Consider the following 27,332-nt stretch of genomic DNA (forward strand, 5'->3'; position numbering starts at 1 on the left):
GTTGTGTGCACGACATCCTCTAGGATAGAAAAATTTATGAAAATCTGGTTATCTCGCTACCGTTAAAAGCGGTACCCTAGAAAAAATGTATCCGTGATCTCGTTGGCGGTTGTTTCTTGCATGTCGCCACAAATAGGAATATGATGCGTACATACAGCTTGCATGCTTTCTGTGATAAGAAAAAAAAAAGCCTTTCCACGGGATGGCAATAACATCATAAGTGTGACGTCATACCACCCGCCTTATATCATTCGGATTACTCCGTCAGTTTACTCCTTTGTTTAGCCCATACAACTTTCAACCAGCACTGTGTGCATCAGCTGTTAGTTCGATAATCCCAACTTCTTTCCGTTCCGCTTTTCGAGTCCTCCAATTTTTTTGTGTTTTCTATGGCCAAAAGCAACCCCAGATTGTTTATGGGCCGCATCCTTGCCAAACATCCCACCAAACAATGGCGCACCCTCGGGCAAATCAAATGAGCCAGCTCAAAGCGTGAATCATCAAGCCTGCTCGAGGCCGTTGCAGTCAGCCTTATCTACTCACAGACTTTCGTCATTGTCGATAATCTTAAAAAAAGGAAAAGAAAAACGATAAGAGAGATTTTGGAAGCATTTGCAAGTCGCTTTTGGTATAGGTAAATAAGAAGAGCGAATGTGTGATGTAGCGAAGCGAGCGAATGCGAAATGTATTGAAAGCCCTGAGATCATCATGTCACGGACGCCTTCCAAAGGTTGAAGACATTTGAGCCTCTTAATATCGATAGAAATTCACAGGAATTTGTTCGATAAGAACTAACGTAAGAAGTGTGAAAAAAAAAAGAAAAGGAGTTCCCCATATCCCGAAAACAAATGTGTTTTCACTTGCGTGGCCTCCACCCGACATGGTGAACGTGAAGAGGGGCGACGCAGGTGCGACGCTGGCAGAGTTGAGTTTCTCACCCTCTCTTTTGAAAGGGCACTGTTCCCCTGAGTTTCATGATGCGTGATACGACAAACAAAAAAAAGGAAAAAAAAAAAAAAAAAAAAGGAAAAAGCAGGAACCGAGCGCCCGAGGACTTCAGTTTCGTTCGGTTGGCTGATGGTTGCGGACGTTACACGCGTTCTTTCCCCCTTAATCAGACAACGCACAGTCATTTTCCATCAGTCTGACTTGCCTAAATCTTTGATTAGACCTATTCCCAATTCGATGCAGAAAATATTGTGAACATCTTTCCATCACCGTTCCGGATTACTTCAGAAATTGCACTTCAGTACGTTTGGAAAGCAGAAGAAAAAGTCTCAAAACACACCATAGTGGATCAAATAAACAGCAAAAAAAAAAAAAAAGACCAGAGGTAGGTGCTGGATTCATAGTACATATTTGCTACGTTACCTTTTTATGCAATTCCTTTTGGTAAACTATGAGAGATGAATGACGCCGGCATTATATTGACTTCTTTGCTAGTCAGTACAAGCAGACTTTGTGCCCGATATTATGACTGTTTGATATGCACTGACGACAATGTCCCCAGAAAGGGTCGCTTGTGATTCACTATGCCATTGTTGGAACTCTTTTGGATTAAGAAAATTGCGTTCTCTACTTCCGGACAGAGGTGCTTGCTGATAACCATCAAGCAGCCCAAGTCTATTACTCCCCTTTTTATGACATTATTGTACCATTATATAGCATTTTTTTTTTAACCCTCTTTAAGAAATGGTTCATGAAAATAATAACAGCGTTTCCTGGGAAACGAGTGGGTCGAAACTTTTTTGGCAAGTATCATAATTCGGGGAAATGGCCTATATTATTGTTAGTAAAAAAAAAAAAAGAAGTAGCTGATGTACAGGGCCTATCGCTAATGGACAATCAGTAACGATCTGTTTGACCTTCGTGACAAACTAGGATTAACTAAACAAAAAAGGGTCGACAAGAGCAGCCACAAAAACCCGTCGAAAGGACGAGGTATCTCTAACGACTATGTATTACATTATCAAGCGAAATTCTGGTTAGAGCTTTGTTATCAATAACGAGTCTGTCGATGTCTCCGACCGCAATTTTTATTTAAAATCCCACAACAAATGCCAAGACTAGAATAACCGAGTGACAGTTGTTTCATTGAGTTCATGCAAAGTCGATATCGAAAACCACTTGAACCGCATAGTTGCGGGTCTTGTCTGCAACGGCGCACCTTGATGCCCTTATAAGCCGGTTTGTCCTTATAACAGAATTCCTTCAACAATCGACGTAAAATTAAACTAAAAACATATTAAATAAATGGAAAAAAAAATAACAATAATAATAATAATACGCAATTTCTGTTAGGGATATCAAGATCTCAGATATGCATTTTACATTTCACGTTATATCGCAGTACAGTTTCAAGTTGCATTCTTTTTGCAAATTTACTGCTACGTAGCAGGGGGAGAAAGTGGGCAAGAGGAACCAAATCGATCTCCACCCAGTTGGAGGATTTTGGCAATCTATCCAAGGTAGCGTGATGCAGAGGAATGACTCATTGGCTTTCATAGTAGTCTCTCTAGCTCTTTCGCTTTTCTTTGTGGTGACACCCAGCAGACTTTCAACCATATATGGTATGCTTTTGGCTAGCTGGCATTTTAGCTGGCATTTCCAAAAACTGACGTGGAAATAGGCGCCACAACTTCTCTCACTTGAAAACCATGCAGTCAAGGGGCCACTTTGAACTCCCATCATCAAATGTATTAGTTAGACGAAGGAAGAAACCAGGACAACAATAGGTTGCTAGGCGTTCTTAGTTTGGCCATCAGTCCCACCACGTTAGCTATATATCGACTCCGCCTTTCTTCTTTGAATATCCTCGCCTTTCCTCGGTTTTCCATGATCTCATGAGTGTCGCTCGTTTGTCGAATCGAAAAGCTCCGTAGCTTACCAATTTCACGTTTATCGACTAGCAAAAAATTGTGTAATGCCAAATTCTACGTTTTACGGGAAAAAAACACTTAAACTACAATTTGTTTGCGGTTTTTCCCTGTTACCTAATTTCTGATTTTTTATTGACTTTTTTTATTTAACGTTTGGTCGCTAGATCGGGAATTCCACTAACTCGGACAATGGCGCTCGTTGACAATTTCCTCGGCAACCAGCAGCACGGCAGTTCCCGCCTGATGATGATTCAGGTAAGCAAGTTAGCGGAAGATTAGTTCTGTTATGATACCAACAGTGATCGTGATCCGATGAAGTCAGAACCAAAACAGAGATTGGCCACACATTTTTACTGGCCAACATCGCGTAATCGCAGTTTGTTCATTTGAGACTTGAGGTCTACTAAACAGCGCCATTCGTGTTTGTTGCCAACATTCAGTCGCCCTTGCAGAACAGTTGGTCGTATTGTGGACACGGTGAAGTATTAAGGAGCAAAAAAGATATTTCCAAACGAATCCTATAGAGAAAGTGAAGCTGAAAACGGCTTCTGATACCTGGGAAAGCGTGACAAACTGCGAGAGTTCATTGACTGATCCAAATTCAATTGTCCTAAAGCGTAGACAAACATAGTAAGATGGTCAGTTGGACGAACGGGTTGTGAATATCTGCCGCAAACTGTGACGCCGCAGCAAATAAATCTTTCGCGAGCTGCAATCTGGTGAAAAGGTTGAAATAAAAAGCTAGGATTAAAAGATATGTCAAACATATGTGAATCGGTGCGTGCAACTGAAATGAACACAAATTGACTGTTTAAGATGATATTGTATTCTAGCCGATACGCCCATTGGTTTTTACGCATTCTCGAAAGGAGGAAGCAAAACATGAAAAACAAAAGAGGAAGAAACTTTTAGACCCGTGGTTGGCTTGTGTCGAGGAGAAATTGTGTAAGCGGAACAAGCAGCGGGTTATTCTCATGCCACTTGTAGTCGAGCAGGAATTTTATTTGCTTTGCGCTGCTATCCCCCTCCGATACTATCTGTCTGAACAACAACAAAAAAGAAAACTGGTTTCAACCGACGATGGCTTTTCAAGTCGTCGGCCGCGTTTATTGCGCCCTTGCCGCACATGCAACTGATAGAGGACTAGACGAAGTCACGACCAACAAAAAAAAAAAGAAAAGAAAAAGAAAAACATGGCCGTCGAATGCCACAAGGCGCTCGCCAACATCCGTTCCGAGTTGGTGGTCATCGGTGTGCCGTTCACCACTGATCCACATCACCGCCTACTGCGGCGCGTTTTTTATTTTTTATTTTTTATTGTTACCACTCGTTTCTTCAGTAACAAATTCCTGTTTAAAAGACTCGTTTTTGTCTTTCTCACTCAGCCGGTCACAGGGTCTACTGCGGAATTTGGTAACTGATCAATGGGGAAGTTCAGAATTTCGAGTTCCCAAAACAGGCATACGACGATGTTTTTTTTTTGTTTTTTGTTTTTTTTTTTTCTTGTTTTTTCTTATTTTTTATTTTAGTCTATTTCTATAGTATTCACTGTCCAGCCACTATGGCGCTTTTGTGATACTGGAACACATTGCTAAACGGTGCCGTGATCACCGATGTGTGACCGCGACGTCGGTGTACATTCGTCGTCCATTAAAATGAATGCATGGCTGCTGCTTAGCCGTTTTCCCATGATAGTTGTGTAAAGAGGTATAGGAAACGAGTGAGATACTAGGATTCAAATGGCAGAGACGTGGAGGAAAGGACCTGGCATCTCTCCCACCGCAAAACAACATTTATCGTCTCCTTGAAAGTCTTCTACTAACGCCCTTGCCGTGCACCAAGTCCACCGCAAGTCCTTCGAATTGGACTCTGCGGCGAATTGTGCAAGAAAAAAAAAGACAATTATTTGAAATGTTTGAGGAAAAATGGCGATATTTGGTTAGGTGTCCTCCCTTTGGCGAGTTTCCTCATTTTTAACCATTATCAATAAGCCCTGCGGATGTCAGCTTGTCATACTTTATCGAACCATCTTGCAGGCAGAAACAATATTTATTCTAGTAATAAGCAGAAAGAAACGAAAGAAAAAAAGGGGAATGAATTTTATTTAGCAGCAGCGGGGGGAGGTGGTGCAATAATAGTTGAGTGTACATAATTATGCCCAAATTAGAAAAGAAGAATGGGGTGTACATTTTAAGTTGACCGGCGCAACATCGAGCAAACACCTGGCGCTGTGAAGCGCAATCAGAACGGAAACAAAAGAAAGCGCCGATGCAAAGAGACGACACTCCCTCTACTACAGACGTCATCGAACCGGAAATCGTCATAGTAACAAGGACGATAAAAACAGCCATCTGAATAGGATTGTGTGGGGGAAGTGATCAATTGATTGTGAAATTATGGCAAGTTAGTTTTTCCTACATGACTCCCCACTAGTTAAATTCGAAGAAGAAAAGGAAGCAAAGGACAAGAAAATCGTGGCTAGAAACTGAAAACAACACACTTCCGATCCGAGATATGTAGGTTAGGCAGACAGCCCTTATATGTAGTTGTCGGTACGCACATTCGAAGTATAAGTATTGATGCACGCTGCAAAACGTGGGGAGTGCCGATCGATTTCCATGGTTAGAATCTTACTTGGACCTTCCTAGTCACGAAGGGATTTACGTCGTGAAGCACCAGTCGACTCGTTTGCGTTTTGAACCGAATCCTATCCATGTAATCCTATCCACGTTTCAAATTGAGCTCCTACGCCTCGAGACCTACGTCCCCAACTGTTTGTGAATGTTCGCATGTTTGCATTTTCAACAATCAACACAAACGGCGTTGGTTTGAAATTGACTAAAAACGCAAATCAAGGGCTGTTCAGCTACAACATTATTTTATGATGAATAAAACTATGTCTGACCTACTAATAGAAAATTGTGAAGAAGCGGAGTTAGGCTCAACCATCGTGATATTTCGTTTACCTTAATGTAGATACAACGGTTATCGAATTCTATTCGTTTCGTAACATCAACCAGTGATGGAAGACAACGCATCGTTAAAGGTTCAGATTTATGGAAGGCGCATGTCTTCCTTTCCTTTGAAAAATGACAGCTAGTGGTGTCAGTTGTAAAATGTTGTTATTCAAGGAATGTAAGTCGAGCACATTCCCAACTAGTAGCTAGTATACGACTACGACTATATGAGTTGTTGCCAAGGTTGATGGTTTCGTATGGCCCTGGCTCTGATGAAATATTGTAGAACGACGTAAACTTCCTCGGGATTCTGCATCAATCACCGTCCTACCATATTAGTAAGTGAAGCATTTTTTTGGCAGTAACGTATCATCACCCAAACTATTTGCGTTAATGGTCTACGCCGGGACGAGTAAATTGCGTCGAGAACGTTGGTGCCTCAACCAGTTCCCAGTGGGAGTCAGCATTTTGTTAGCTGAGAACCGAGTTTACTATATGGCCTTCTGGCTGAACCGTAAAATGCCACTACCGGGAGAAAAACTCTCACGAATTGAGTGAGAAAGACAAACGAGAACTCGTCAGACACGTTTATCTCTTGGGCTAGCGTTTCATTCCGTTTGAAATCTGGTGGACTGTCCTGCCATTTATGTAGCACTGTACGTTAAGGTGTTCTTGCGTACATGCGTACAGGCTTCTACTCGATACGTCCATGACTTATTGCGTCATAACTCGATTAGAAAGCATGCGTGTGTTTTGGTCGCGATTTAAAACTCGTAACAGACTGCGATAATCTTAAAATTTTTACTAGTTCTCACAACTAACCGCAAAAACTGTCCAACATGTGTAATAGTAAATACAATTCTTAAAAAGGGGCTCCAGCGACCGTTACGAAGACAGCAATGCGCCACGTTCCTCTCAGATGGTTTTGGAATACCAATGGCTTTCTACTGAATTGCTGATCGTGCTATCAGCACACAATAGAGCGGTACTACAGGCTCTAAAAGTCGAATACCATATAGACGTCAGCAAAGATCGATCAACAAAGAACCCACCCTAACGGTGTGCGTGCAGAGAGACATGCAAGAAGCATGCAGGCGGATGCAAGAACTGTACCTCGGTCAGTCGCGTTCTTGACTTCGTGTGCGAGGGGCTTATAGTCTCTTTTTTTTTACGTAGCCTCAATTCTTTTTTTATTCGTTTTACTCGAAACGTGCATATTTAGTGCTTCATCTTTTGGTGAACTACAAGAATAGTATTCCAGGTGCATAAAGATCAAGTCTTGATTTATTTATTTTTTTCTGTGCAAAGTAAACGAAAAACGGGCACACCGGCTGTTATACGTAACCCATTTGATTCAAATCAACATAAATATAGCTGTGTGTTGTTGTCTTTTGTTTTGTTTTTGCGTATGTGTATGCATTCGCCTACTAGGCTCGATTCCAGCAACGGCAACAGGAGGAGAAAGAGCACAAGTTGTTCGCCATGTTGGAGGAGCAGCACGACCCGGGCAGTGGAGATGTAGGAGGTGGCCTCGGTTTGATACCGGCTACCCGAACGCATAGTAACGGGAGCAATAACAGCCAACACAATAGTGCTAGTAGCAATGCTTCTCTGTCGTCGTCCATTGGTTCTTCGCTCGCCTCCTCCCTAGGATCTACTGGAAGCGGAATGACAGTTCCTGGAGGTGGAAAGGTATAACAATTCACGCAATAGCGCTGTATACTATTCGTCACATAGACTTGTCCTTCGATTGGCGATCTGGCGTTCTCGAGAAGCCATCAGTACGGTAAATTGTTCTCATGATAAATGGATTTTTAGGTGAGACAGATGTTTGAAGAACGTCGCAGTCAAATAAACGGCAGGCCACCGGTTTATGCGAAAAATGTGGAAACCCGTAAAGCCATACCTGTAACCACAAGAGGCTGGGACAGATCCCATCCTCTGGATCCTTTGCCGTCTAACGCACACGAGAGGAATCTTAAGGTGCCCACCGGTAGCCAACAGCAACAACGCAGTCGAGCGCGCGGCGTCAGCCTGGAGCGCGGAGCACACGCTTTCGATGACGGTAAATCGGACGGCATTCGCCGCAGCAAGAGCCAGTACCAAGTGGATGACGCTCCAGGAGGGATTATTCGCAGTCCCAAACGGCCGCCACCGTCCGATGGCCAACACTTGCTGAACGTTTCTGGCACGCTGAAACCGAAGAGTATGACGTCGCTATTGGACGACAATCAGAACGCCATCAACAACCATCCAAGTAGCAAAACTATTCCGAGATTCGGTTACAATCAGTCGCCCGTACGTAACCCTTCTCTCCGTTACCAGCAGGCCTCTCGGTAAAAATTTATACATCTTGTGATGATTGAGTAAATCTCTTTGCTAAATCTCTCTTTGTTAAATACAGAGACGATACTCTGGGTGGCAGCGATCAAGATCGGACGGATGGCTCGCGTAATCGAAGTAAAAGCCAACAGAACGATGAATATAGGAGAGCTGACCGGATGGACGATTCTGCCCGACTAGCTGCCAGTCAGGCAGCTGCGGTCATGGCAGCTGCGGCCGAAACGACCCGCAGATTAGAGCGCGAGAAAGCCCAAATTCAGGCTGGAAGCCAAAAGACGCGAAGAAGAGCTGATGAATACAATCAGAAAACAACAAGAGCAACTTCAGTTACTAAAGCAGGCCGCTTCTTTGGCTGAACAGAAAGCTAAGGTATGTATATATATTATTTAACCCCATTCGATTTTGCCCCACGCACGAGTTTCTTTTATACAACATGAATCAATAACAATGGAGTGAGTGATTTAACAAAAAAAAAGAAAAAAAAAAACTTCATAGTAATAAAGTAACGCTATTCCAGCTCATTCTGCGTTCTTGAAAGTTCGGTGATGATTCAAAACAGTGGACAGACAGTCATTCATCATTCACTCCTAAACACAACTTTGGGGTTACCATGACTACCTCAGGGCGACGTTAACGGCACACGATTTCCACCCCCTAGTGTTTTTCTGTTGTCATAACAACATTCAACTTCGATTGATCCATCACACCGTTTGCATTGTGTATTCTTTTTGGGGAGGGAAAAGGAAAAGCATCTAGTCCAGTGCCGACAGCATGCGATCAAAAGTTTGTTCAAATAAAACTGCGTCTTTTCAGAAATCAAATCTCATCGCGTTCTTTTATTTCGTGAAAAAATCTAGGCAGCAACTGCAGTTCCGGCCGCAGCTTCAGTTTCACGGTCTTCGCGTCCGATGAAGAACTCTTATCGACCAGCAGATGAGAGCAGTGATGATTCAAAATCAAGCGTTTCGGACGACGCGGTCCTTTCACCGCCCAGTTCTAGAGGCTGGAACCCGGCTTCTAACCCCAGGGTACTTAATTATTTTATTTTTTTTCAGAATTTTGATGGGATGTTTGCTTGTGCCTTTGTTTATTTTGTTTTTGTTTCTGTTTCCCATTTATTTATTTTCACTCGATATTGATTTGAAAAATTTGATTTTTCATCCTGTCTATCGTTCAAATGACAGAAATCTTCCACAAGCGCTACACATGAGACGAGTGCTACACCTACACCCGTAAAACCGAAATTGGCACCCAAACCGGTGGTCGAATCATCTCCAACCAAGAACGCTACGATGCCACGCAAATCAATTTTTGCCACTGGTCCATCGGCTGGTGGTAAAGATGGCCTAATTGCATGTTCTCTATGTGGCCGGAATTTCGCCTCTGACAGGATAGAGAAACACGAAGGCATTTGTGCTAAAACCAAAGCTAAGAAGCGTAAAGTTTTTGACATAACCAAGATGAGAGTTAAAGGTACTGAGGCCGAAAGCTTTGTTCTGGCCCCACCTGGTCGTAATAATCAACAGAACAACAACAGCAGCAATAAGAAGCCAATCAGCATTGGCCAGCACATTTTGCAACAGCAGCAGCAGGCGGCAAAGGTGACTGCTGCTCCCAGTGCCAAGGAATCGGTAAGACAACGACACTTGGAATTTCTTATTAGCTAAGACATGCCCAAATAAAAGGCCCTTTTCTCCTTAGGAGGATAGCAAAAAAGCTGATTGGCGCAAGAAGCACGAATCTTTCATTGAAGCCATACGAGCTGCCAAAGGTTAGCCTTCGGGAAAATAAAACACGCTGTATTGTTTTGCACGTTTAATTAATGCATTTTATTTTATCACAGCCATGCAGAAACATCTTAAAGCAGGGGGAAAATTGTCGGATTTACCACCTCCACCGCCGTCTGATACGAGTACGAAAACTTTTTTATTTGTTATTTTATTGGTTAAATACTTAAATTCCAATAACTCCATTTCGCAATACTTTTTTTGTGGCAAATTCTAGGTGACTATATCACATGTCCGTACTGCCAGAGGTTAGAAAACAACATTTTTTAATAATTACTGTTGATATAAGTTGTTGGTTTTCGAATAACCGAAAAACCCCAATACTATTTCATTATTAAAAATTTATTTAACGTACATTTTTATTTATTTTAGACGTTTTTCGCCTGGAGCGGCGGATAGGCATATCCCAAAATGTTCTACCATTCTATCCAACAAAAAAAAGATCCACAAATAACAATCGTTACAATAAAAAGCGCATAAAGCACTCATATCGCAATACCACAACAATCGCCTAATGTGCATTCCGGCCATGAAAGGAGGTGCAGCAGTTGAATTCCAAACGTGGAGAAAAACCTGAATTGGCTGGAATATTAACCGGAAACATAAAAAAGTAAAATTTGCTACAATAACCGTGAGTAACAACGTAACTGTATGTGCATTATGATTCATCGTTGGGTTTGGATGGCTTTTCACGAAGAAACGTGTATTACAATTTCTATACCATTTCATGGAAGCGTCATCAATACATTGAAAGACAGTAAACAAGTTTCCTAACTGGTCACTTACATTTATTTTGTTGTAAATTTGGTGGTTTTGGAATAAAACAACCGTTTTCCTTTGCTTCAATGCTCAACTACATTTTAAAAGCTTAACTGTTTGATTTCGGTTAATAGTGATTTGCTGCCTAATGTTTCCTTAACTAGCTGGCAAATATCACGCGTGACTTCTTCGACCGATCTGCTAGCATCTACAACCTAAAGATGTATTCTTTTGTACAAGAATATTGCAGGAAATGTTTGATTAGTTTTACCTTCCACGTTTCATCCTTAAGTTTGAGGTAGTTTGATCTAACCAGTTTCTGCATTTCTAGATTTTCGTAGCGTTCCACTCCATACTCGCCTCTACTTTGCGCCACAGTGGGATCGATATCCAAAAATATTACCAAATCAGGTTTCAATAACCCATTGTCTGATTTCTTGCACCAGGTCAAGTCCATATTCTACAAAACAAGAAGTTAAATTAAATTTACCATGAAAATTATTTCTCCTTAGAAATTCCTTGGCATATATACCGGCTTTGCAGCAGAGAAAGCAATCCCTGAATATGAGTATCGGTCCACAATGATGTTTGTTCCTTTACACAGTATTTTTTTCATATCAGGCCTAGGTTTCAAATACATGTAGTGTTTGACACAAGTTTACAAGAAAGGACAACTTACATTAGTTCCCATCTATTGGCTGAAAAGAGCAGATGGATTGCGTGGTCTTCTAATTCTGCACTACACTCCAAATATTTATTGATAAGACTTCCTGTAAAGAAGTTAAAAGTAAAATCCTAAAATATGTGAATTTTGTGGTGATACAAAGTCAGAATGTTCACCAATGGTAGTTGACCGTTCTGAAAGAGAAATATTAGGTTGAACAAAAAATATAAATTAATAACTTCATCGAAAAAATCAAATAAACAAAATATACCTGGAAATCTCATAAAATGAGACTCTATATTGCTCTGTTGTAGCCAACTCATTACCTTTTAGGAATTTATGATTTGATATGTACTGTATACTTGAAAGTAAGACTTGTTTTGTGGTTTGGTACCTTTTGGCATTGAGTGGTTTTTCCCGACCGATCACATCCTTCTAATACAATGAGAGCTCCTCGTTTCATAATTTCCATTTTAACTTTAATACGATCTAGAGTTAAGTAATTAAAAAAGCCAACAAAAGATCAGCAAGAGATAATTAAAAGACGGTAAAATGAAGCTTCTATTTTCAGCTGTCACTTGATAGTCTACTGCTTGTCTGCTATGCAGTTCCCGCTCAAATTTCTACGGTTATATTGCAGACGAATTCTACACAAAATGATCGAATATCACGAAATTCGAGCGATGTTTACGAGTCAGATTCAATTTGTTTCCTCCGTATCAGTACATTAGGAGACATTCTTTTTGCTCAATCACTGATATAACAGATTACTTGAATTTTTTTGAATTCAACAGGAAATCTGCTGTTTTCTGATTAGACGAATTGGTAAATTTTTTCTGGTTGTTACAGAGCTGTTGACTGACAGGCTATAATTTTAAGCTAGCGAAGGCGCACAGAGACCGCAGCAGAGCTTACATTGTTAAGATAACGTAAACGCTTCAAATTTAGAATCCAAGTGATGCAATGTATATTTGGAATTTGATGGTGTGTCAGAAAATAATAATAAAAACACTAAAGTTAATCATTGACATAGTTTGAATGGGGAAGTCAGGGAACAGGACAAATGTAGAAAAACAAAGATCCTGAAAAATGGCACGTGCGCTGCCCCAATCCACACACAAAGGAGAAAAAAAACAAACAAACAGATGTACAGACAGTTACGTTACGAAAGAGGCACTTGGAAATCATCAGTTGACGTAAACCGCAGTTTCATCAGAGAGATTGCACTGGAAATTTAAATCATTTCTCGTCCGATCACGATATTTAGTATGACAAAAATATATAAATATATAGCAGTCATGATATCCTGTACTTCTAACCAGTTAAACTCGGAACGTTCTTTGGGAATGACAGCTCTTGCATCATCATAAGGCAACAAGGTTCAAATTGGACCCATTGTTTACATACTACTCGAAACATTTAAATAGATACACGTGCTACCATTGTTATCAATGTATTTAGGTTGGATTGGACTGGCTTTGGTCACGATTCACCAACAGTTGCTCCAGCAGCTGAGTCAGATTGGACATACCAACCAAGTAACCGTCTTCGTGATTGCCCACACACCATGGGCTGCGATGATCGATCTGCACTCCTGCCGGCAACCGATGAGTCTTGGCGAAATCAATCATCCAAATATTAGCTTTGTTGTGGTCGTGCACAAAAAGCAATGAGGTACCGATTAACTGTTAATGGGTCCAAAAATGAATTAGCATTTGACGAAATCAGAGCAAAAGGTGATGGCAAAGCAAAAGTCACTTGATTTTACCTCATGGGTGGCGAAAAAATCGGAGCGAGACAACGTTTCCTCCAACTGATTCAATCTTGCAATGTACTGAGTCTGATAACATTAAAAAAATACAAGTACTGTATGTTAGGGGCTGATTGTGCAATTAAAACTGTTAACAACGTCTTCAATTTGGTAATTCACTTTTGGCTACCAATTGGCACTTACCAACGCGTGAGGATGATGACGCACAAAGTCTCGTAAAACCTCAACAATTTGTTGGGGAGAACCAACAGTCTTGTAGTCCTTACTGGAACTTCCGTCTTGTTTGCGGATGCCTTCGATCCGAAAACCCAAACTGGCCGTCGACGATATCGTTTCTCGCCATATCATGTACCTCGGTTTCGTCACGCCACCCATGCGAAGTTCTTCGGCGGTCGGGGCGCTCGGGTCCACTTGTAGCATTTTCTCAAACATATCCTGCAAATGAAATGAAGACACATTGTGCTAATTCTGCAATGCCTTTAAACTGGATGTATACTAGATGCAGGTACTTTTCGCAATTTAGGTTTCAGTTTGGCTTTCGCCAATTCGTCTTCGAGATAAGTGCGCACTCCCAGCTTACAGTCCATAACAGCAGGATTTCGAAAATCCCCGAGCAGATCCTCGAGAACTAGAAATTCTTTTTGTAAGCAAATACAAAACCAGTTAACGAGTTGGCGTGACAAAGAAGCATAAAAAATGATTACTTTCGCCATCGTCGGACGTCACGTTGCCCTTGTATGAGGGTATGAATGGCCGAAGAGGATCTTTCATCAACAATTGAAAGCAGCTTTCCTCTTTGGGGCATAGTTTCTTCAGGATTGTGCCGCGTTCACCTCCTAGTTTGAAATTGCCTAGAAAAAGCGAAAGAATGAAAATGAGAATGTTTCTTCCTTTTTCAGAAAATGAGATGCCGAACGCATTCAACAAGAATGAATAAAACAATTATGTCTAACCCTGATGGCCGGCCAATTGAACCCAAGGGTAGCGCTGACGCCGGAAGGTCTGGACGAATGGGGACCACTGGACGGCGCTGCGCACTTTGCGCCACGCTGAAACCTAGTAAAACCAATTTGAGAATTCGGCATATTATTGTCGGTCTTTCTATGTCTGTCTCTCTCTCTCTTTTTTAGTTATCTTCTTTCTCTGCAATCATTAACAACGAAAAACAACTTTATGGCCAAACGAGAACGAAAAACAACGTCCATAATGGCAAATTGACATGAAATAGATACAACTCATCTCGGTTTCTTTGGCGGGCGTGATTAAGCACTCCGGGTGGGGGCAAGGCCGAGAAACACCAACTATCTAAACCTTTGCACTTCATTTAAATTGTATTTTTGTCGTCTACACTAATCAACCGCGGCCTCAATTGGTGGCGTGAAAGAGACCTAGGGATATATTGCGGTAATGGCATATCCTTTCAGTTTGAGCGGAGATCCTGGATAAAGTCAGCGTATACGCCAGAACAAATGAGTAAGCGAGCCAATGGCAAAAAGGGAGAGATAGAGAGAAATACAACCACGGACAACGGTATTACGCTATAACATCCAAATCAGACGCCAGAAGAAAATCAAAATAATGAAGAAAATAAATTGAAAAAAAAGAAAAAAAGAAAAAAGAAAAAGAAAAAAGAAAAAAAGAAAAAAAGGAGGAGTAAAAAAGGAAGACAGACCAAGGCAACAACTTTCACTGGAAGCATTTCTCTATGTTTCATTTGACCCAGACATTTCTCTTTCCTTGCGCACACTTTTCATCCTCCTTCTTTTCACGCTTCTATTCGTTCTTTTGCTGTCTCTACATGCATAAATGCATTTCCCCCACTTAATGTGTGAGGTGCTGCTTTGTTTTTGTCTTACCCAGATGCCCATCGACTCTCTATCGTTCAATCTCCTTCTGGGTTGGCAGCAGAATTACATTAAATCGACAAGTCAATGTCAACATTTTGGAAACGAGGCCTCAAGAAATCGGGTTTTCTTCTTTCTTAATAAAACATCGTGGAGGTTCTGTGTTATCTGCATCCAAAATAACCCTCCTCCACCTTTTTTAGAAGCTCTAACCGTAGATGCGGGTCGGGTAATGGGGGAAGAGCGCTAGATTTTTAATTGGCGCCGATCGGTTGAATATCGACAGTCGTTAATGTGAAAAACCAAAACAAAAAAACCAAACAAAGGGAGAATGAAAAGTCGGAATGCGGGTTTGTGTATCATCAACCACCTGGAGACTTGTTTTAGGCCTGATCTTGCTACTTTTCGAGGTCGTATAGCGTAGCTGCACCAAAATATTTTTCACCAACGACCGCACCTGGTGATCGGCAGCCGACATGTCTATAGTGTAACAGACATATTCGGCTAAGAATAAAAACCGCATTACGTCTTGTGTTCAATCATTTGGTCCGGTTGGTAAGCTCTTATGCTTCTTTCGTGGCCTCGGGATAGACGACTCAGCCCTTTTTTTTTTTTTCAGAATAAGAGGTGTTCGATGTTGCAGAAGGTGGCGGCCGCTGCAGAAAATTGGACACGACTTCTTTTCAGAGAAACAAAAAAATAAGAAAAAGAAAAAAAAAATATTTTTTCTTCTTTGTCCTATAGATTCTGCATACTTTTTCGCTTTTTCTCGCTCAACATCGTCCTTATTCACGCACGTTCAATAATACGATCTATGGCTCCTTGTACGACGCTTTTACGACACACTACGCGCTGCGCGTGTGGGCTCGTCACTTACTTTCACAACTGGAGGTCGAACTTGATGGACTTGGCCGTCTGTTTCGGCCTCCCAGTCCGACCACGACGAGTCATCTCCAGAACTGGACGAAGAGTCGCCGCACGAATTTTGACGCCCTCGGACATCCATCGGTACCGACAAGCTCTGACTGTAGCCGTCGTAGCCTAGCGAAACAGCCGCCATTCGATGATCCGATTACACAATGATTTCCGCACTGGCAATCCCCGTCAAATTCTAGACGACCCCCCTTTCCAACAACAACAACAACAACAAAAAAATGCAGCCAGGAAATTCGGTACTCGTAAACGAAACGGTTCAGGCGGGCACAAAGACGCGTCACTGAATAAAGTAGCTGGTCACAATTGCAGAAGATAACGTCACATCTCGGTCGAGTTCCTTTGAAAAGGTAATAGGACTAGACGCACCGACCACCTGTTTAAATAGGCAAACAGTTCTGCGTACACCGCCTCTGACATGCGCGCCTATTTCGAGCGAGTAATATTGAATGTAGACGTCGGTGGCAGGGGGGCAGTAAAAATAAATAAATAAAAGAAAGATGTGCGAAGACTGGCAGCTGTCACAGAAAGAAACACCGCATCCACAGCTACAACAACAACAACAACAACACAAAAAAACACGCTGAGGGTTTCGGGAGAAGCCGAGCAGCCCTCCAACAGATAAACAAAATGAAGCGCAATTTGTTGTTTTATTTTTATTTTTTTCCCGCCCAACTGCGTGGTTTGACCAGAACTTGTTGCAGCACAGACCTCAGACGGCATGCGTGCGTCAAGAGGCTACTTTAGACGCCAACTGCGGTCGGATGGGAAAGTTGTCGTCACTTTATCGGCTCAGCTGTTTAGTTTTTTTTTTCTTTTTTTTCTTCTTCGCTTTTCTCCTCATGATTATTTTCTCTCTCTTTTTCTCCTCTTTTCATCCTCTCTTCTTCTTTTATGGTTGTTCCTCTTTTCCTCTTTCATTTATGTTTTATCTACGCCCGACGGACGCAGGAACCACTGCACGAGCTCTTTCTTTCCAATTTGTAGCTTTGCCTGTTGCGCTAAACATGACAGCGAATCTTTTAGGCCAGAACAAAACCAAAAAGGAAAGACTATGATTTGTGTTTAAAAGAGCCCAAAAAAAAAAAAAAAAAAAAAAAACAAAACAAAAAGAGAGCGGCAACTAGTCTGAAGCTAATTGAAGGGCAACGTTCGCCTTCACGCAGCTGGTCCCATCCTCCTCGCCCTAGCTATTTGCATTCAGCATCTTTACCGCAACAGCGGATGGCTCGTGTTCACATGAACCGGCAATTTACGTACTATTTCAAATGCAGGCAGAATGGATCTACAATACCACCTAACTCTAAGATGAAAAGAAGGAAAAAAACAAACAAAAGTTTTATGGATCAATGCAACGCAGTGGGGAAATTGACCCGATCAAGCCGATCTCAACGCATTAAATGGCCCGCCCCTGGGCACCAAGTAGGACAATTGAACGGGGATTAGTTGACGTGCACTAAAAACGCCTTCTTCATCGTTCGTCGCTAGCATTCCATCTCGTATCCTGATTTCTGATGCGCATTTAATGGTGGTCTTCCGTTACAAAGAAGGATTTCCTCCAACTTTCTTTTTTTTTTTTCTCAATCGTCTCTTTCTCTCGTTTGTCAGATTTCGGTTCCTTCTATATTGTCACGAAACAATCTGACGACATGGAAATAGAGAGAAGAGTCAAAGAGGAAAGAGAAATAGTTTCATTTTCTCCTTTCCCATCATTTAAATGGCCTGACTAAATACGGATAGCCCTAAAATCTGGAAATAACCGGCTGGATGCGGGTTGTAATTGCAGGCAGGTTTTGGAGTATGCATACTTCTTGCCCTCTTTTTCTTTAACCTTTTGCGTTAACCTTCTTTTGAGCTCGCCTGTCGCAATTTGCTGTTTTCCTTTATCTTTTTTAAAAGGGCCCGATAAGAATGAACGATCAGAAACCCAAGTCGGCATTATTCCAAATTTCTCCGAACACACTTCTTACTTCGTGCCGTAATCTCTTGCTATCTTGATGCCTGAATTGGTGGTTTTCATATTCAGAGAAATATTACAGCGACCTATGTTATTTGAAAATAGACTTGCAAAAAAAAAAAAAAAAGAGCAATGAACAAATGCATTGGTGACATCATCAAAACGTTGGTATCCGGCCAAAAACCATTGCAAACAGAACCAGACACACATACTGTAACATAAACAAAAAATCCTTACTCGATCAATGAACCAGTTGTGTCAATAAGAAGAATCGTACACCAAAGCACTATCGTACAACTGTCTGTCGAAAAATTTCTTTCTTACAGCTAATGTTATCATATAAAGCTGTATGTCGAGTAGTGGGTGTTTTCGCGGTTTGTGCAAATGAATCGAGCCATGCATATTCACGTGCCAGCTTTCCTTTTCAGTGCGGTTTGTTTGATTGTACTTTTATTTAAATGTTGTTTTTTTGTATTCTCCTTCGTCTTCATGTCTTCCTTGTAAAACGGGGCGGCGATACATTCGAAATCGGCTCGATAAAAATAAGAAGAAAAAGAAAGGTAGAAAACAAAAAATCGACCTCATTCAAGAGCTTCGGTTGGCCAGGTAGCCCCACACGGAATGGCCTTGATTGGTCTGCAGAGAACAGACACCGATCCCGCCGTTTGACAAGGTCGATTAGCGCACACCTAAAAAGGAATCGAATGTACTTGTAGAGACGAAACGAGATCGACGGTCAGTTTTTTTGTTTAGTTTTTTTCTTTTTTTTTTCTTTTTCTTTTTTGCAATTTTCCTTTTTCTTGTCGTGTCTGTTGGTGAGAAGCGAGCACCCAAAACAACCACAGCGACACAAGTGGACGAGGACTCACGCCCCGTACGGTTAGCATTTAGCACTATAGAGCATTTGATCGTGCAGGCGAGCAACTATAGGCTACTCATGCTACTACAACTACAACTACAACTTCCATTACGGCTATGACGACTAAACCAAAACTTCACAAAAGAAAAAGCGGTTTCACTAATGGCTGTGGCACGTCGGTCGTTAAGTAAAGGCCCGGTTGAAACATGACCATCTATGGGAAACAGATACACCCCGCTCATTCGTCGCTTTTTTTTTTTTAGCATCAAACAAAAATTAAAAGAAAAATAAAGGTGCATTCTAGGTCACTCGCGTCTGTATCTAATCGGTGATGCATAATGGGTCGGCTGAGAGGTGGCAGAGAAATCAAGGCACAACTGTTTCACGATGCCTAAACGAGCTTCACAAATAGCTGAAGCCAATCTGCGACGGTACGGTCTAAACTAAGCACCTCAAGAGCGGCAAACGGCTTAGTCACACAGCACGTTGAATGTTCTTGGTAGAAAACAAAGAAAGGCCACTACCCACTTGCCAACACAAACGGTGTCCGGCACTAAGCCGAATCTTGGAGATCAAAAATCGTTATGCAAATATAACGATATCGGTCACATTCATTCTCTTCGTCATGCAAAATCAAAAATGTGAGGGCTGTCTCGTGGCCCCGCCGTTTATCCGCATTCATTGTCTAAACAACGAACACAACAGACCGTATACAAGACTTCCATGCCGTTAGCAGACTAAGTCAATATGGAGATCAACGGTATAAGTTTCAGCATCACGACATGCAAATTCGATTGCGGGATTTCAGAAATAAAAAACGCCGAAAAAAAACAAAACAAAAAAAAACACCGGGAAATAAGCTTATAGAAAATACAACGCAAATAAGAGGGAAAGCACGCAGAATGCAATAAATCATCTTATTCTATGGAGTATCGTTGATTACTAAATAAAAGTAGAGCCCGCACGTACCTTTGGAGATGAAGTGTAGTCCTCGCTCGACAAGCGGGCATCCTCTTTTTTGGGCGTTTCACTCGTTTCCTCGACCCCGTCCTGAGTTAAATCGTAGCCCAATCGAAACGACTGGTCAGGATCGGTCTGAAATGACGTAGCATGAGATTGGGCGGTGCACGGGCCCGGGCAACAGGGTTCCATATCTAATGTGGCCAATGAACTGCAACTGCTGCAATCGGAGAGTCGGCGAACAGAGAGCAAGCTAGACGCCATTGTCGGGTCCTCATCTAACAAACCTTGTCCTGGAAGGATCAACAAGCCATTCGATCCGGCTCTGTGCGACGTCGCCCAGCTCCACGACGCGGCATGAGTCTCCGCCTGGTCCATTTCGTGTGCCGTGTCGTGACCAGAGCTCGAGTGCGACGAGAGGGTCGGACTGGGCAATTCGCTGAGTCGATAATATCCGTTGGCCAAAATGACTGTATCGCCATTTTCATTAGGATCGTCCGAACAGTCACTAACTACCACCGAGGGCATCCGCATGGGGCCAGTCAGCCGTCGGTTAACTGGCGAGAAAGCATCACCCAGTTCAGTTGCACATTCGTTGTAACCGCTATCCCAGGAAAGGCTTGTGCACACTCTGCTTTGCTGCTCTTGTTGATGTGGCTGCTGCTGCTGCTGCTGGGCGGTTCCCGATGCCGCTGCACTACTGCCACTGCTAATATCTTCATCCGAAGCTGCTCCCATCTCCTCCTGCTGCGCCGATTGATAACCGTGCAGCCATCCGCTGGCCATGGCGACTAAAGTCCGCTTCATGCACAGGCAGCCCAGACTGAGGCTTCTGCAACGCCTCCTTCCGCTGGATAGACAATGTTTGCTCGTTTGGTTTCTTTGATTAGATTTTTTTTTTTTTCAACGCGATTTAACAGACACTCTTTTGTGGGAGGAGGAGAATTAATCATAACAAAAAAAAAAGGAATGTCACGTCTCAAAACTGGAAATTTGATCACCGCAACGAAATTCGTAAAAGCCAACAATGACGATGTTTACAGTTGTGCTACTACACATTCTTGTCACTTTCAGGTACAAGGTACAACCAACAGTTGCAACGGAATTTGGCTATTTTTGGCTACGACTTGTCGTCAAGATCTCCTCAGCTTCCCCAACCCATGTCCATCTCTTGGTGTTGGTGCCGGCCAAATATACGAAGAATGTACAATGTAGACATTCAAACAGCGCAGGCCAATGCCTGACGCAAGAGAGCGAAATTTCTCTATAAAATGAAAGCATGTTGCAACAAGGAGTGTAGATATACCGACGAGAATATCCGTTATCAAGCAACCATCACTCAACGTCTACTAAATCCAGCCGTTCTACACTCGTGTTCACTATGCATGCTATATCGCCAATGGGAGGCTGTTGTTTCTCCATAAAAAGCACAGGGACGCCATTTCGTCAACATTCGATTCTTTTTCTTTTTCCTTCCCCCCCCCACCCCTCTTTTTTTTTTTCTTTTTGTTCTATGGTTTTTTTTGTATTTTATTTTTTTTTTCTTGTTGGCTTTAGGAAGGTAGAGAGACAGGCAACTACTTTCAATAGTCATCAATCACTATCGTTCGTCCGACTCCCACACACATTCGTTCGTTAGAGCGTGAACATTTCCATAAGCCATCATCTGTTGGACTGATTATACTACTCTCTCTACTTTCGAATCGCAAATGCACGTGCAGACACAAGACACAAGACACACACCTTGGATCGTGACTGTCCGCTGGAACATGATCCGGATCGCTGCAAGTTTGATGGCGTTGCGGCCGCTGGTGGCTCATTAGTAGATCCGGAGTCGATAGACTTTTCTTGGAGATGCCGCGGTTGTTCCAAGAACGGCGTGTTGTCGGGCACTGCGGTAGCTCCAATGAATTATAAAAAGTAGACAGCTCCCTTGTGGAATGTTGGCGGCAACTGCAACTCGGTCGGTCAATTCTCATCGCGACGCGAGACCGAAAACCGTTTTTCAAACGATTCGGACAGTAACAGACGGATATTCCCTGATCGATCATTACATTTCAACTGTATTCCTCGGTCGCCCTAAATTGAACATAAATTTAATGAAAGACGTACAAAATAAACATGTTTCAGTACAGCTGATGTCTGATACGAATTTTTGTCAAACTCCTGCATCGACAACGCATAAATTAGTGAAAGGCTCTCTTTTCCACCATCAAAGGTGAAATTTGTCTGAGCGCAGGCCGGCAATAAAAAAATTTACTTGGCCAACAAGACAATTAGTTTTGGGATTTAAGCAAGCTAGGTGCACTTTACCTGGCCGATGGTAACTCGCTGGGAGAAAGGGAAACAAAATAAACAAGCAAGCAAGCAAGCAAACAAACAAACAAACAAAAAAAAAAAAGAGCAAGGGAAACCGGTGCAATTGAGACGGACCAAAAGTTAACTCGAATGAAGAAAACTGACATAAAATTCGAAAGACTTTCGCTCGTCGTACGCAGCTAGCGCTCTTGCTTTTTCACTGTGGATCAAAACAACATAACCGCTACGGGCAACGAAACGCAAGAAAAAGAGAAAGAGACAGAGATGACGTCAAACACTGCCTTTTTTTTCTCAACAAAGACCATGTATACGACGAATAAGGACAGGCGGTTAGTTTTCAAAATGCAAACCAGACTGAGCTTGGTTTTTGTATGATGAAAAATAACATACGTCCACGTTCCTGCGAAGCGATTCGGCCTTTGAAACATCCAACAAAGACTTCAATATCGACGAGCACAAAAAAACAGACCAGCCAAAAGGGCAACAGGATTTCCTGAACCACCCGGGCACCCATACGCCCATCAACGCTTTCAATTAGGACTGAAAGAACGTAATTCGTTATCTACATGGCACTAAGAAATGGTGTTTCCTTTTCAAACGCCAGCATTAGGTGTCTGACGTTGACGATGTAAATCGGTGTTACAATGTAAAAAGGCAGGGTAATACTAGAATCTCAGGTCAATTCTCTTCCGGTGGTGGGATAGCTGACACGTGTACATGATACAACAAAGCATTTTTCTATTTCTTTTCAAGCGCAAAACGACACGAAGAACTGTCAAAAACATTAACACAATAGCAATCACATCACCCACCATTTTTCGTGTGTCTCGTTCAACAAATTGCTAGCACACTAAGGTCAATGGGCCATGCAAACAAAGCCAGCGTATTTAACTTAACGAACGTTTGACGACACGAGCGCGATCAATCTTGGAAAAACTGTCGCAGCCGATTCCGTTACTGCGCCACAAGTGAGAACAAAAAGCAACACTAACGACTGTCCAGAGATATTGGTGGGGGCGTTAACACACGCATTCAATTCAGCGCCAATAGTGGGTCGCCAGTCACGAGCTGCTGCAAAGAAAGAAAAAGAACTAAGATTACGCTGCCAAACGTAACAACGGGGACTTCAACTGATGAATGGTTTTATCGTTGCCCTAGTGTCGAGTTTCAGTCTGTCGTTTCGTTGTTTCTAGCCTGAAGGTTTTTCACGAGGGAGTGTTTATTTTCTACAGCACTTTGCCACAAGAAAGCACCCGAGCCCCAAAGTCCCGTACCAGCTTTTACAAAAAGCGTAACGCTGAATTTGTTCTCCCTTTCTGTAAGGAGGTCGTAAACTCTGTCGGTACAGTTTCCAACTAACGCTATAAATAAGCTGGAAAGTGCCCCCAGAAAAAACATTCGTGTGATGGGATCCTGAAGAGATTCGTAAGATTGATTAATTAAACGTGATATAACGTATAACCTACTTACTACAGTACAATACTAGGCTAAAGGAAGGCAATCGATATCCAGCTTGCAAAAAGGTAGAACGCCAATGTATGGAAAGGGCGTTAAAAGACCAGATAAAAGGTAGTAGATGCTAGTTTCACTTTAATTTCTTTCAGCTATTCCACTGACAAGCAAGCAGACTTTAAAGGACAAATCAGAGGAAAAGACATGGGCTCCACAGTTTAAACCAACGTCGCTCAACAGGTCGTCGTTGCCACGAATTTTTATTGTCGTTGAGCTCTGTGTGAATCGCCAGAATGCGACATCGGGATGTAACAACGAAACCCATTTCTCACTAAATTACGATGGATCGTTATTTACGTCAGGGTACCTTCATTAGAAGACGAAAAAAGCAAATAGAATAAGTAAATGGCCTACCTCGGTAGAGGGTACGACTGTCTGGAAACGTAGATCGATTCCTATATTCGTGTATGTGATGTTGGCTTCTATTCTAACTGGGCCAGGGACTGACACTGAACTGAATGAATCAGTGTTTTTCCTTTCCATGCAAGTTTGACTGATCAGAGGTGATATAAAACTGGTGCAACTTGAAAAGAAAATCTGACGAACAACCACAGGCAACACATGGCCACTTGCACAACCAACATACATCCACAGGCAGTAGTGCGACTGTCAAGTTGACTGTGCGTCTGCTACTGCTTAGCCCCCAATTTCAATGTTTTGCCTCGATCGGCCCTTCATTCTTCACTGCTTTAACGTCATTACCGATGACGTCATCTTTTTTTCGCTCGAAACTATCTGATATCCACACCAAACGGGCTGCAACATACAATATTTATATCAGTGTAGATAATGTGATGATACATTATATAAAAAATGGACAGCAAAACCGTGCACTTAAATTTTCTATACAAGAGCTGCTGCTATGAGGCGCCTTTGCTGAAAAAATAAATGCAACAGGCGAGAGGAAGCTACGATTACGAGAAACAGTGAAAATTAGTTTTTACACTTTTTTCCGGAGCGGGCGAAAGAATGAAAGGAGAGATTGAGCACGTTTAAAACCATGCAGTTATCGGTCTACTTTATGCATCAAAATATTGTGTCATTTTACTGCTGAGCAGAACAAGTGTAGATAGCCGGTAAGCGATAATAGCCGACCAGCGGCTCTCCCCAATCGAAAGCTCCAAAAGTGCGAAAGTAAACAAGGTACAAGGGGAAGATAAGAGCTCGGTTTATTTGAAAGAAGGAGGTGGCAGGCAAGAAGTTACTATCGTAACTGGTCAGGTTCTTAAAGGCTTCGAGTTAAAATAGTTCAGCGCCCTCATCACAGCATTCACTCCCAAATTGTAGACCGGGTGAGTTAAAGCCTATACAAACGGAGATGATTCGCAAAATCTATTTTGATAGTTAACATTTCACGCCATAAAAAATTACCAATTCGTTGTTTGGGCTACCCACAACCGATGTCCTTCCAGAAACCACGCCGTTTACATGTTGTGCTATGGAGAGACCACTCAAACCATAACAAGTGTGATAGAAGTCACGAGGCCTACGAATTGCGTTAACATATTCTTAAATCCTCGTTCTCAAATCTATTAGCCAATACTTTCACACAGCATTAAGTGTGAAGACAGTTCCGACCGTTACCTTCCAGGCTTATCGAGAAGTCCGCCAAACGGGTGCTGGCAACAAACGAGCAAATACTCTTGAAGTGCCTCTTGATTAAAAAGCCATCGTTCTACATCTAATGCTTCACTGTATTGATCTGCAATAAAGAAAGGGGAAAAAAGTATGACGAAAACAGAACAAGTACATATTTATACTCAAACATATTAAAAATGTGTAGATGAAATTTATGAGAAAACGTATGTTAGCGTACCTGACTTTGCTAAATGGAAATGCAATAAAGGGAACAGGGCTCCCTGCCAGAACGAATAGCAGCCATCAACAAGTTTATTTGTTCTTCCTTGAAAGCCACCCTCGAATTTCATTTGACGGTTAGAAGCCCATCTCTGAAAATAAAATAAAATAAACCAAAGATTAGCTTTACTAACACTTATTACCTTCAACAAACATTTCTTCTATTTCATTTACCAAGAGACATCTTATGTTGCATTTGCTTTCTTGACCTAAAAGTGTAAGGGCAGCAAGGGCACAAAATGTGTAACCTATGTAGCCAGAAACGATGTGAAAAGACAGTTACGCAAATTTTTAGGTTTCTAACCTCCATGTGCTTCCTGATTTGGAGTTCCAGCAAAGCCGCCTTCATAAGTTTGGCATTTCAGAATCCATTCGCTGGTACCACTGAAAAGTTTTTGATCCGCGATACCTGTTAACTTGGCTACAACCACTGCACAGTATGTCCCTCTAACATCCACTTCACCTCCCACATGCAAAGCAAATGCACCATCTTCATTTCTGCAGCTCATCAGGAAATGATAAAGGTTTGGCCTATTTGGCAAAAAAGTGAACAGATGATGCCACAAAACACCCAAATGCATTTCACTATAGTACCTGTCAATTATTTTGTAAGCTACATCTGACTGAAGAATGACAAGAGCATTAACAGCTGCATACGTAGGGGCTAAGTGTGAATATTGAAAAGGCCCACCACCAAACCCTCCTGTAGGGCTCTGACATCTACCATAACAAAAATGTGTTCATTCCCAAGTATGAATCTTAATGAACAGAGAAGTAGCTCTTACTATCTTAATAATAACATCACACTTACAAATTTAAAAATGAGATCACAGCTTCTTTGGTTTCATCTGGTATGGAGGCTTCTAGTAGTTCTAAGGAGTGAAGATTCCAGTAACAGACCCATGTTCTGCTGGCATCTAGGCACTACAAAATCAGATATGCAACATAAACATTCAAACAGGCTAAATGATTATTGTTATACTTCATATGATGTTGAGAGTCTGCTCAGGCCATGTTTTACGAAATCAACAATCTGAAGACGGCTTAGCAGGGGTAAAGTAGAATCTAGTTCATGATTTTCTAAAAAGTTTTCCAATAAATGTTCAATGGTGGATTCAACTTTAACCTGGAAATATAAAACCGGAAACCGAGATACAAACATAATTAGAACATCAAATTACGTTATAGGTAATGAGGCAGACAATATTTCCACTTTACAATATTTTATGATGCTTTACGTCACCTGTTCATCACTTGTAACGGTGGGGATCCCTTCCACATCTAAGTGAATACGAGGGACAGACAATACTGAAAACTGATGATTTGTCTCTAATTCAGAGTAATCCCGCTCAGACATTTTCAATTTTTGTTTAATGTGATAGATGATTAGGAGTAAAAACAACAAAAACAGAGCCATCTAGTGGATGAAGAAGTATTTTTGGTTTGCAGATGTCCAACAGCAATCAGCAAAAAATTAATCGCGTTCGGAGATTAAGAATTTTTCCAAACAAATTTCAGATTTTTTTCTAAAATCTTAATATTCCTAAATGGTTTAGATCCAAATTGAACGAGGATCACGAAATCGATTTTGTTTTTACGTGGGACTTATAATTTTTGAGCAAATTATGATAATTAAAAAAGCGGTTGCGCTATAACCACTATAATTGCGCTTCATTGAAAAACTGCATGACTAATGGGAAAACTAATGCCAGGCGGAATCAGCGTTCAATTCATGAATTTAGCGCTCAAACGGCCTAGAATATATCAAGTTCGATAACTGTCCCAATCACTCGAGACAAATAGAGAGCTATACCTTTTCATTCCATTGTAATCTCGAGACGGGCTGTGAGAAATCAAGGTGAATACGTCGGTCATCGATCAACACATTGTTCGTTTAAAATAGTCATCTTCGCAAGATTTCGGATTGCCAA

The 27,332-nt window shown here is 41.8% G+C and overlaps 4 protein-coding genes across 10 annotated transcripts; 1 reads left to right on the forward strand and 3 right to left on the reverse strand.

Moving 5' to 3' along the window:
* The first annotated feature begins 1,036 nt into the window (after window positions 1–1,036).
* LOC116917502 (zinc finger C2HC domain-containing protein 1A) lies at window positions 1,037–10,732 on the forward strand. 4 transcript variants are annotated; one of them, XM_032923028.2, is made up of 7 exons: window positions 8,329–8,548; window positions 9,037–9,207; window positions 9,364–9,810; window positions 9,881–9,950; window positions 10,023–10,091; window positions 10,184–10,214; window positions 10,339–10,732. In XM_032923028.2, the coding sequence occupies exons 1-7, from the start codon at window positions 8,471–8,473 to the stop codon at window positions 10,418–10,420; spliced, it is 948 nt and encodes a 315-aa protein (XP_032778919.2). In that variant the 5' UTR covers window positions 8,329–8,470; the 3' UTR covers window positions 10,421–10,732. The 4 variants fall into 4 exon arrangements, with proteins under 4 accessions (XP_045036312.1, XP_045036318.1, XP_032778919.2 ...); XM_045180394.1 differs by lacking the exon at window positions 8,329–8,548 and adding an exon at window positions 8,917–8,962; XM_045180377.1 differs by lacking the exons at window positions 9,364–9,810; window positions 9,881–9,950; window positions 10,023–10,091; window positions 10,184–10,214; window positions 10,339–10,732 and adding exons at window positions 1,037–1,333; window positions 3,044–3,134; window positions 7,268–7,528; window positions 7,655–8,172 and having other exon boundaries at window positions 8,241–8,548; window positions 9,037–9,171.
* Window positions 10,653–12,010, reverse strand: LOC116917917 (thymidylate kinase). The gene is made up of 7 exons (XM_032923572.2): window positions 11,784–12,010; window positions 11,661–11,715; window positions 11,566–11,583; window positions 11,405–11,495; window positions 11,258–11,348; window positions 10,997–11,185; window positions 10,653–10,940 (listed from the first exon to the last, which is right to left on the reverse strand). The coding sequence occupies exons 1-7, from the start codon at window positions 11,859–11,861 to the stop codon at window positions 10,827–10,829; spliced, it is 636 nt and encodes a 211-aa protein (XP_032779463.2). The 5' UTR covers window positions 11,862–12,010; the 3' UTR covers window positions 10,653–10,826.
* A 329-nt stretch (window positions 12,011–12,339) lies between these two features.
* LOC116917585 (inositol-trisphosphate 3-kinase C) lies at window positions 12,340–24,220 on the reverse strand. Of its 4 annotated transcripts, none has more exons than XM_045180351.1 (10): window positions 23,899–24,220; window positions 22,845–23,100; window positions 21,457–21,792; window positions 19,723–20,563; window positions 14,114–14,216; window positions 13,865–14,011; window positions 13,670–13,797; window positions 13,344–13,595; window positions 13,158–13,229; window positions 12,340–13,074 (listed from the first exon to the last, which is right to left on the reverse strand). In XM_045180351.1, exons 3-10 carry the CDS (start codon window positions 21,762–21,764, stop codon window positions 12,847–12,849), a joined length of 2,079 nt encoding a protein of 692 aa, XP_045036286.1. In that variant the 5' UTR covers window positions 21,765–21,792; window positions 22,845–23,100; window positions 23,899–24,220; the 3' UTR covers window positions 12,340–12,846. The 4 variants fall into 4 exon arrangements, with proteins under 4 accessions (XP_045036286.1, XP_045036278.1, XP_032779101.2 ...); XM_045180343.1 differs by having other exon boundaries at window positions 22,845–23,103; XM_032923210.2 differs by lacking the exon at window positions 22,845–23,100.
* A 477-nt stretch (window positions 24,221–24,697) lies between these two features.
* Window positions 24,698–26,806, reverse strand: LOC116917760 (protein farnesyltransferase subunit beta). Its single transcript, XM_032923383.2, has 10 exons — window positions 26,645–26,806; window positions 26,384–26,527; window positions 26,213–26,325; window positions 25,996–26,121; window positions 25,706–25,932; window positions 25,576–25,649; window positions 25,361–25,493; window positions 25,129–25,246; window positions 24,916–25,030; window positions 24,698–24,848 (listed from the first exon to the last, which is right to left on the reverse strand). Exons 1-10 carry the CDS (start codon window positions 26,756–26,758, stop codon window positions 24,762–24,764), a joined length of 1,251 nt encoding a protein of 416 aa, XP_032779274.1. The 5' UTR covers window positions 26,759–26,806; the 3' UTR covers window positions 24,698–24,761.
* Window positions 26,807–27,332: the final 526 nt, after the last annotated feature.

This window comes from Daphnia magna, linkage group LG1, assembly GCF_020631705.1.
Source record: "Daphnia magna isolate NIES linkage group LG1, ASM2063170v1.1, whole genome shotgun sequence".
Classification (NCBI taxonomy): Eukaryota; Metazoa; Arthropoda; class Branchiopoda; order Diplostraca; family Daphniidae; genus Daphnia; species Daphnia magna.

Coding starts and splice junctions, on each gene's coding strand:
- LOC116917585 (XM_032923210.2), bottom strand. CDS start 21,764: ATGATCGATCAGGGAATATCCGTCTGTTACTGTCCGAATCGTTTGAAA. Junction 14,217..19,722: donor ACTACACTTCATCTCCAAAG/GTACGTGCGGGC, acceptor TGGTTTTACTAG/GTTTCAGCGTGGCGCAAAGT. Junction 13,075..13,157: donor ATTTTTTCGCCACCCATGAG/GTAAAATCAAGT, acceptor ACCCATTAACAG/TTAATCGGTACCTCATTGCT.
- LOC116917502 (XM_045180377.1), top strand. CDS start 3,069: ATGGCGCTCGTTGACAATTTCCTCGGCAACCAGCAGCACGGCAGTTCC. Junction 3,135..7,267: donor CCCGCCTGATGATGATTCAG/GTAAGCAAGTTA, acceptor TTCGCCTACTAG/GCTCGATTCCAGCAACGGCA. Junction 8,173..8,240: donor CGTTACCAGCAGGCCTCTCG/GTAAAAATTTAT, acceptor TGTTAAATACAG/AGACGATACTCTGGGTGGCA.
- LOC116917760 (XM_032923383.2), bottom strand. CDS start 26,758: ATGTCTGAGCGGGATTACTCTGAATTAGAGACAAATCATCAGTTTTCA. Junction 25,247..25,360: donor TTTCCATTTAGCAAAGTCAG/GTACGCTAACAT, acceptor TCTTTATTGCAG/ATCAATACAGTGAAGCATTA. Junction 25,031..25,128: donor CTTCTCGATAAGCCTGGAAG/GTAACGGTCGGA, acceptor CGCAATTCGTAG/GCCTCGTGACTTCTATCACA.
- LOC116917917 (XM_032923572.2), bottom strand. CDS start 11,861: ATGGAAATTATGAAACGAGGAGCTCTCATTGTATTAGAAGGATGTGAT. Junction 11,349..11,404: donor GCCAATAGATGGGAACTAAT/GTAAGTTGTCCT, acceptor TTTGAAACCTAG/GCCTGATATGAAAAAAATAC. Junction 10,941..10,996: donor TTAAGGATGAAACGTGGAAG/GTAAAACTAATC, acceptor ATACATCTTTAG/GTTGTAGATGCTAGCAGATC.